This window comes from Papaver somniferum, chromosome 11, assembly GCF_003573695.1.
Source record: "Papaver somniferum cultivar HN1 chromosome 11, ASM357369v1, whole genome shotgun sequence".
Lineage (NCBI taxonomy): Eukaryota > Viridiplantae > Streptophyta > Magnoliopsida > Ranunculales > Papaveraceae > Papaver > Papaver somniferum.
In genome coordinates this window covers 47315077-47325063 of record NC_039368.1, presented here as the reverse complement: position 1 = coordinate 47325063, position 9987 = coordinate 47315077, and the positions used below count along the sequence as shown (strand labels likewise).

Here is a 9987-nt window from a genome sequence, read left to right as displayed (position 1 = left end):
TTTGGTTTAGGCCAGAATTGTACAAATTGATTTCTCAAATCCAAAATACTTTCGTGCATTGCATTTGTTTAAGGTTTAGATTCGTTTCTCATAAACACACCCAGATTTACCAAAATTAGCAGAATCAGTTTTTACCCACAAACATGACCAAAAGTTAGTCACAAGAATGACTCTCAGCTGCTAATTGTTGGTGACAATAATTACAAGAGTATTCTTTAAAGACTAAAGAAATACATCACGTCTGAAATCTTTTGTACTAGTGAACGTTGTGATAGTGACACTCTTCATCACAAGTCAAAAAGGAAAAACAAGAGATGGAACAAGAGAAAACAAACCAAGCAAGAGGTCAAGAATGATGAGTCTGTCTTAGTCACCCGTGACGAACAAGACAAGGCTCAACTTAACACAACCTAGTTGTGTTAGAATATGCATGCTCACCTTAGTGCTCAATCTTTTTAAAGGTGAGGAAGCACATGAAAAACTGAGCACACGATCTCTCGATTATTTTATGACTAATTAACATCTTTAGGGAGATTTATTTTCTATACTTATACTTTCTCTATCTATTTTTGAGATTTTGATAGAAACGATAATTTTGAGTTCATGATGTTGATATCTACTGATTATTTATGTGTAGCTCTTTCTTTTATGGTTAAAACGATCCAAAAATCACTGAATTCGGACTTCGTATGCAAAGGTTATGCAAAAACAGTCTAGTATTGTGATCCTTCCCTAGCAACACATGGGTACCGATCCTAGTCATAGGTGCAACACAAGGGTACCGATCCTAGTGAGAGGTGCAATACGAAGGAGTGTAAAACTATTTTGCCTATAACATCTTCGTCCGAACTCAGAATGACCTCATTCTTTTTGCGTTGGTTTCACAATTCAATTCCCTACAAGATAGAGGTAATTGCAATACTTAGGTTGAATATTTATGGTGTATTGAAAATTGATTTATGAGATGTATGTTTTCGGTTTTCATAACCTTAATATTCGATCTCATATGTTGTGAACCCTTATGGTTTGGGTGAATTTTTGGTTTAGCAGGATTAAGTTCTAGCCCATGTTGGTAGGCTTTATCAAAGGATCGTGAGGGTTTCTGATAGAAACAATATGTGAAAAAGTCACAATATGTTGAATCGTTTGGTTTAGCATAAAAGCATATTGTTAGAGCACTACTCGGTCGAACTCGCATGCGTTGATATATCAAGCATGTTTTTCAATGTTAGTGATCAAAACTATAAGTCTTGATTTCTAGTCTACTACAGCTAAGTCTCGGACTAGGATAGAAAGTGTAGTTGAGCTCAAGAACTCTATGGCGATCATCATGCAAGACAAAGTACTACACAAGAAACTGGTGGAACTTCATCGACTAAAAGGTATGTGGAGAATTAAACTTATTTATCACTCAAAAGTCTATCTACTCTATCTCCTATCTTGATACAAAAGTCGTTTTGCTATATAGACTATGATTATACACATTTGCTATTTCGAGCCGAGTTTATCTCGCTTATCTATTTCTCGAAATATGTGTTATTAAGCTTTCGCTTTGGCCAAGTTCATCTTTACCTAGTGACGAAGGTCATGTTAAGTTTCGATCACTTGAAAATGGCTTTGACGAAAAATGGTTTGTGAATAACAACTATATAACGTCCTCTAAGAATGTTTCAATGATTGAAATGAGAGTTTAGATTATATAACCATTGTTGGATATAAGCATTGTATGGAAACACATACATGTATAAGTCCTTATTCCTTGAACCAAAGTATGCATACTTTGCTGCTCAAGAAAACCGGAACAGAGTCCGCGAACCCAGTCCGCGTACTGTCGTAGGTTCTCTTTCCGAGAAAATCTGCCGGAGTTTGTGAACTATTTATAAACTTATTCCGGGTACTTAAATCCGCGTACCTAGTCCGCGTACTTAGGTTGGTTATTTTCTAAAAACTATTATTCGTGAACTTATACTTATATTAACTAAGGAATGCAAGTTTGTAACAGTGGCTATAAAGTTCATGAATCGATTCGAGTGAATCAAATCGTTTTTGCTTCGATTGTGTCTTGTATACTTCTATAAGATCTAAGCAATTGAACAACTCTCTAGCTAGTTCATTTGAGTCATTTGAACTAGTTATGGTAAAGAAGAATATGGTTGATATGAAAGTGCTCATATGGCTAACCATTTGGTTAACTATTATTGAACCAACGAATGTACATGTTTGGGTACGGTTACACATACCTAAAACGTGCATTTCATTTGTGTGTAACAAGCTAAGTTTTCGATATAACGGTTGAAAGATATTAGCTTGAATCTAATAAGGTTTTCATCTAACGGTGAATATTGAATGCTTTGTTACTAAGCTAACATTACTAATCCCCACACCTCTTGTGTGATACTAGTTGTACAAGCTAGAGTCGATTCTCCTTTGACCTTAGGTTTCTACCGATACCCTGTAGGTTAACGACTTTAAGACTTCATTGGGATTGTGAAGCCAGACCGATACTACTTTCTTGTAGTTGTGTGATCTGATCTTGTTGTTTCTATCGTATTGAGTATAATCGTAACGATTTGCTTGAGATTGATATCTCCGATAGGAAAGATATAAAAGTAATCACAAACATCTTCGTCTCATCGTTTGTGATTCCACAATATCTTCTTTCGCCGCGTCGATCAAGATTATTATAAGGTGGTTGATAATACTGAGTTGTTCTTCGGGAATATAAGTCTAGTTTATCAATTAGTTACTGTTCACCTTGATTTATCAAAAGATGAAACAAAAATCGCAGGTATTTCTGTGGGAGACGGATTTATCTATTACCGTAGACTTTTCTATGTGATACATATTTGTTTATTAAAGTCTTCGACTTTGGGTCGTAGCAGCTCTTAGTTGTGGGTGAGATCATCTAAGGGAATCAAGTGCATAGTATCCTGCTGGGATCAGAGCTGTAGGAGCATAACTGCACCTTGGATCACTGTGAGATTGATTGGGGTTCAACTATAGTCCAGAACGAAGTTAGTTTGTAGTAGGCTAGTGTCTATAGCGGCTTAATACAGTGTGTGTTCAATCTGGACTAGGTCCCGGGGTTTTGCTGCATTTGCGGTTTCCTCGTTAACAAAACTTCTGGTGTCTGTGTTATTTTTCTTCCGCATTATATTTTGTTATATAATTGAAATATCATAGGTTATGCGTTTGAATCAATCAATTGGGAAATCCGACCTTTGGTTGTTGATTGTAATTGATTGATACTTGAACATTGGTCTTTGGTACCGTTCAAGTGATTTCTCTTGTATTCAATTAGACTCGCAGATTTCTATTTGCTTGAGTAAGAATTGAATCTAGAAAGAGAGATATAACTCTTTGATATACTTTATTAATATTGAGTCTAGTTGATTCTCTTGAAAGTATATTGGAGTTAGTCCATATACAGATTGCTAACCGAAATATTGGGTGTGGTTGTTGTACCCCCGCTTTTTCAATTAGTATCAGAGCAGGCAAACACGTTTAAAAACCTTACAAGTCTGTGTTTGTAGCGATCTGACTCTATGGACGATAAGAATATTTACGATAATGCAACATGGGCTCAGAGTCACCCTTGTGAGTTTCAAAGTCCTGAAGCTTTTAAGAAAGACTCTGTTTCTGGTCCTTTGTCTGAATCTGCATTTAACTGGGATAAATCTCTTGATGAACAGTTGGATGATCTTTCGGATGATAGTGATTCGGAAGAAGGACAAAGTTTTGATGAGGAAGTCTCTCAATATATCAAGCTTTTTGACCGTGCTTTGAAATAAAAGAAGTCTACAACTTGCTTGAGTAAATACATGGCTCCTTTTTGTCAAGAAAACAGAAAATTGAGAAAACTCTATAAAGGATATGATTGTGGATATATACTCTTACAATCTATCGTTAAAGATCGATAAGAAGATGTACGCTCAAAAAGGTCTGAATGTGATAATCTTCTTCGAAATATCTTTGTGTTGAAAGAAAGACTTGCAAAATCTGAAGCAGGATATGATTCTCAACAAAAATGTTTTAATGACAAAGAACTCAGTATTCTCGCCAAAGAAAAATCCTTGGAGACTGATCTTGTTGTTGCTCTTGATAAAGTGAATTCACTGGAAGAGAGTCTGAGTAGATTCAATTCTAACTCTACAAAATTATCTTTTATGCTTGGAGCATGTAAAGAACATCGTGATACACGTGGTCTGGGCTATAAAGGAATATACGCTCCAAAAACTAATAAGATGAATTTCGTTAAAGCTAATGATAACTCTTCATGTGAGAAACCTTTTGCAGCTTGTAATATTCCTAGAAACAAGGATGTTGCTCCTTCTAAATCTACTTACACGAGAACGGTCAAGAACAATTCCTTTAACTACTATTATTGCGGAAATAAATGACATCCTGGGCGAAGATGTCGTTTTCGTTTAAAGAATGAAAAACTTCACAATATTCTTTCATGGATGTCTAAAAAAGTTATTAAACATGTCTCTCATGTTGTTGGAGTAAAAGGCATTGTCGACAATCAAGAAAAATACTATGATAAGTCTTTTCTTAATTGTGCTTTTGAAACGAAAAATGCATACAATGGTAGAAGGAAGAATGGCAGAAGGGCAACTGACTTCTTAAATAACTCTGAAAAGAGAAAAAGGCATAGGAGAAAGAAAGAAAAGTTGAGCTTCTTTTCTCTCTCCGAAGAAGGTTGTGGATCCAAGACTCCTGCTCCATATTTCATTCATATTAATAATCGAGTCTCAGAGCTTAAGATCAGCTTAAACAGACTAAAAAACAGATCATCAAAAAGACAAGGAAAGCGACTGGCTCAGGTAATCCTTGTCCCCCTCTTGATAAAACTCCTTCAACTAAACAAAGTGATTTTTCTGTAAATCCTCTTAAAGGAGAGAAAAAAAGAGTCAATATTTATGAGCAAAATGCTCGTCCAAATACAACTTGACTGCTCAATGTAGCATCCTTCTTGTAGTCAAAAAAGGATGCTCATAATTCTCAAGAAGTGTGTCTTGAGAATGTTTTCGAGGTTGTATGTTATATTTCTTCTTCTTTTGTTGTATTTGATGATCTTAAAATTTGTTGAGCTTCGCTCCAGTTCTTCTCTTGAAGATAATTCTGATCATCCTCTTTTGAGAAAAATTCCCTGTTTAATTGTCCTTCCTCCAAGTAGTTGGTTCTCAACTATTATTCTTGACATAAGAATTTAATCTTTTGTTTAGAATTTTTCTTGAGTTCTCAAGAAGCAGTCTAAATTTGTATCCTCTATTCCCTTGGTCACATATCAGGATTGTGACCACAAGCGCACATACACCTGACCCACGGACGTATACAAGTTTTCCTAGGGTTTTCCATGGAACTCCTTTATATACACACATGTGTCATCTCTCGATACATTGTTCCGTAAGGTTAAAAGGTTCTACTGATTTTGGTGTGCACAATTAATGGAAGCAACAAAGATGATGAATTCAAGAAGGGCAAGCCTATCGAGTTTCACAAGAATCCTGTTTTCATAACATGCTATCATGTTGTTGATCATGAAACCAAACTACCAGTTCAGATGTCATCACAACTGGTGGGAAATATTCTTCGAGATTTTAAGGTCGTACGTGAATAACTCGGAATTGCAACAAGGAATCTTGATTTTCTGAAAAACGAACCGAAGAAAGCAACTGATGAGCTCGTCCATGTTCAATCTCTCTCTAGTTGCTGACTGGGTTTAGCGTTTTTCAGATCATGTTCTCTAAACAGTTATTTGCCTAGTAAATCTTCTATTGAGAATTTTATTTTCTTGTTTTGTTTAGAAGAATAACTAGAGTTTGGAATAACCATTATTGTGATTACACATAGATATGTCCAACGTTTTCATCTTCATGTTTTTAGGTTTATTTTTTTAAATTCTAAAATTGTTTGGAAGATGATTTTTGCAGTATTAATCTTTATGGTTTTATATATTGCAATTTGTTATGGGATATGTGTGTTTGCATCCGTGAACTATGATTGTCCCATACCTTGTCAAAAGTTAAGTCTTTCGTATGTCGATATGCATGTATTGATAAAATAATGAATGAACTCTTGACATTACAAAAGTTTGAAGCCTATTATGTCATCATGAAAATATTGATGGAAGAGAGGATGAACCTTTGTTTACGAGGATTTATGTCTATTGTATGTCATTGTGCAAATAGTGATGGAAAATAGAATGAATCCTTGTCTACTCCGCAGTATTGATCTTCCCTGATCCATATTTTATGTATATACTGTGAGGCTCCGTAATTTCTCTTATGTTGAGCATTTCCGATTAGATTAATCATGGGTTTTCTTGTGGTTATTTAATTGAGTATTATTTGGATTCAAATTCATATTCGTATGCGATTTGTTATGCCCAAAGAAATCCTTCTTTTCTTATGAAATTAAGGCCGCTCTTGTTGTTCTATCCGGAATGACATTTTATGGGGTAGAGTTCTTAATTGAACTTGTGCTTAATTGCCAAATCTTTGTGGAGAGTTTGGATGTGGAATATTATAGGGGTTATCTTGTACCTTTATAAACTCCTTGATGAAAGCATTTAGCTTCGTCTTTATGATTGCATCTAAATAAGTTGATATTGCTTACTTTTGGTCATGAAATGTCTCTATGAAAATTTTCATTAGGATCCCGTTTTTGTACCTTTGCCAATTTTATTGACAAAAAGGGGGAGAATTAATGTGTAGTTCACACTACAAATACATATGGTATTCGGATCATTATGTAAGGGGGAATGGTTTCCATGTGAGATGGAGTATTGATTAAGGGGGGGTGATACATATCACCACAGTATTGTTGTCGAAGTTGTGATACAATTGAACTTTGATGATGTGTAATAATACTATGACATTGTGTAACAATGATTGAGAATTCTTGTTCTCATTGTTATAGCTACGGATTTTCAATAACGATGATGCTAAACTTACAACCTTTGGAATCATTGAAGTACTTGGAAGTGACGAAGATTTCGAGTAATGTTGAATATTAGGCATGTGGAAGAAGAGTTACAAAAGTTTTTTTATCTATTTCTGTATTCCATATGTATTGATAGTTTTGACACTAAAATTGACAAAGGAGGAGATTGTTAGAGCACTGCTCGGTCGAACTCGCATGCGTTGCTATCTCAAGCATGTTTGTCAATGTTAGTGATCAAAACTATAAGTCTTGATCAAAAGAAGTTGGCTAGCTGGAAAGGCAAAATGATAGACTTGTGTTGATTAAGTCTGTTCTTTGTAGTGTTCCAATTTACAGCAATAAATGGCCCAAATCAGTGATCAAAATATGTGAAAAAATTATCAGAAATTTCTTGTGGTCAGGAGATGGAGATCTTAGAAAATATAAGACTCTGTCATGGAAGAAGGTTTGTTCTCCTTACAGTGAAGGGGGTCTTGGCTTACAAAGATTGGAAGCTCTCAATAGAGCACTACCCATGAAGATCCTATGGAGGGTAATAAACTCAGAAGCTGAATGGGCCCTATTTATTAAGGCTAAATTTCAAGACAAACAACATCAATGGAAGAGTAACTGGCTACTTTCATCTATTTGGCCAGGACTAAAATGGGCTTGGAATCACTTGAAAGAAAACATAAGATGGTGCGTAGGGAATGGACAAAAGATATCTTTCTGGTTTGATTCATGGTTAAGCAATACTCCTATAATTGAAGAGATTGGAAACACGGAGTATGCTAAGGAGCATATCAATCTAAAAGTCTCGGACTTAATTATTGAAGGAAAATGGAATTTATCTGAAGAGCTAAAACAAATTCTTGCACATTACACTCTACTTGAAGTTGGTGTTGGTGATGATATTTTAATATGGAAAGGAGAAATCAAAGGTAACTTCACAACTGCTTCTGCAGTCAATTTAATAAGAAACAAATAACAGTCTTTACAATGCTACAAAAAGATTTGGAATTCATTTTTACATCCTTCCATAGCAAGCAACATATGGAAAATAATCCAGGGAGTGTATGTGGATGACTCTGTAATGGTAGAAAGGGGTTTTGAATTAGCATCCAGGTGTTGCATTTGTGAAGAAGAACAAAACAATATGCATCATTTGTTATGGGACTGTAAGTTCAGTAAGCAGATTTGGCATTGGATTTGCTCTGTATTCAACTTTGCAATTCCAAAATCCTTTGAAGATGTGTGGAGCAGTGCAAAAAATAAAAGTCCTTTCATTAAAGAATGCTGGATCATAGCAGCCTGTGCAATTTTAAAAGAACTTTGGTTCCAGAGAAACAAGTTGTGGTTTGAACAGATAAATCCAAATATTCCAAGATTTAAGGCAAGAATCAAAAAAACAATTTATGAAGGGAGCCTCAGAATGAAAAGCAACAATTGGAATTCTGACATTGATAATCAGGTAATCCTGTACTTTAAACTTGAACCAAGAAAAATCAAATTTCAAAATATTAAAACTTGTTTCTGGAGTCCACCTTGTCCTGGGTTTATCATGTTCTGCTGTGATGGTGCTTCAATTGGGAACCCAGGCCTTGCTGGTTTTGGTGTAGTGATTAGAGATCATTTGAGTCAAGTATTGAGAGTTATAACTGGTGGAATTGGTATTGCTACAAATTACTTAGCAGAAGTATATGTAGTCATAAGTGTAGTGGAGTTGGCAGTTGAATGGGAGGTGCATAATGTAATACTTAATTCAGACTCCAAAACAGTCATAACTGAATTTGAAAACAATCAGATGCCCTGGTTTGTGAAAATGAGATGGCAGAAGGCAATAAGACACATTCAATCTATCATATTCTTACACAGCTACATGGAAACAAACTTTGCAGCAGACACAACAACAAAGAAAGGTGCTAGATTGGCAGCAGGGCAAAGACAAGCATATTATGGAAGACCTAACATTCTAGCAAGAGTAAAGCAACCAAATGTGGAATATTATAGAATCTGTTAAGTTTGTCTTGTAAAAGCCTAAATAGTTGGTTGTTTTTTGTATTAATTTATTCCTTGTAATCTTTCAAAACCCTTCTTTTTGCAAATTAATAAAATGTGATTCAGAAAAGAAAAAAAAGATTTCTAGTCTACTATAGCTAAGTCTCGGACTAGGATAGAAAGTGTAGTTGAGCTCAAGAAATCCATGGCGATCATCATACAAGACGAAGAAATACTCAAGTAACTGGTGGAACTTCATCGACTAAAAGGTATGTGGAGACTCGAACTTATCTATCACTCAAAAGTCCATCTACTTTATCTCCTATCTTGAGACAAAAGTCGTTTTGCTATATAGACTATGATTATACACATTTGTTATTTCGAGCCGAGTTTATCTCGCTTATCTATTTCTCGAAATATGTGTTAGTAAGATTTCTCTTTGGCCAAGTTCATCTTTACCTAGTGACGAAAGTCATGTTAAGTTTCGATCACTTGAAAATGGCTTTGACGAAAAATGGTTTGTGAATAACAACTATATAACGTCTTCTAAGAATGTTTCAATGATTGAAATGAGAGTTTAGATTATATAACCATTGTTGGATATAAGCATTGTGTGGAAACACATACATGTATAAGTCCTTATTCCTTGAACCAAAGTATGCGTACTTTGCTGCTCAGGAAAACCGGAACAGAGTCCGCGAACCCAGTCCGCGTACTGTCATAGGTTCTCTTCCCGAGAAAATCTGATGGAGTTTGTGAACTATTTACAAATTTATTCCGGGTACTTAAGTCCGCGTACTTAGGTTGGTTATTTTCTAAAAACGATTATTCGTGAACTTATACTTATATTAACTAAGGAATGCAAGTTTGCAAACCGTGGCTATAAAGTTCATGAATCGATTCGAGAGAATCAAATCGTTTTTGCTTCGGGTTGTGTCTTTTATACTTCTATAATATCTAAGCAATATAACAACTCTCTAACTAGTTCATTTGAGACATTTGAACTAGTTATGGTAAAGAATAATATGGTTGATATGAAAGTGCTCATATGGCTAACCATTT

General features: G+C 35.2%; 1 protein-coding gene across 1 annotated transcript; it reads left to right on the top strand.

Moving 5' to 3' along the window:
- Positions 1 to 8020: 8020 nt before the first annotated feature.
- On the top strand, positions 8021 to 8947 carry LOC113324383. The gene has a single exon (XM_026572704.1). It carries the CDS (start codon positions 8021 to 8023, stop codon positions 8945 to 8947), a length of 927 nt encoding a protein of 308 aa, XP_026428489.1.
- Positions 8948 to 9987: the final 1040 nt, after the last annotated feature.

What these genes read in the sequence shown, in the direction of transcription:
- LOC113324383 (XM_026572704.1), top strand. Translation starts at nt 8,021, where the DNA reads ATGGTAGAAAGGGGTTTTGAATTAGCATCCAGGTGTTGCATTTGTGAA.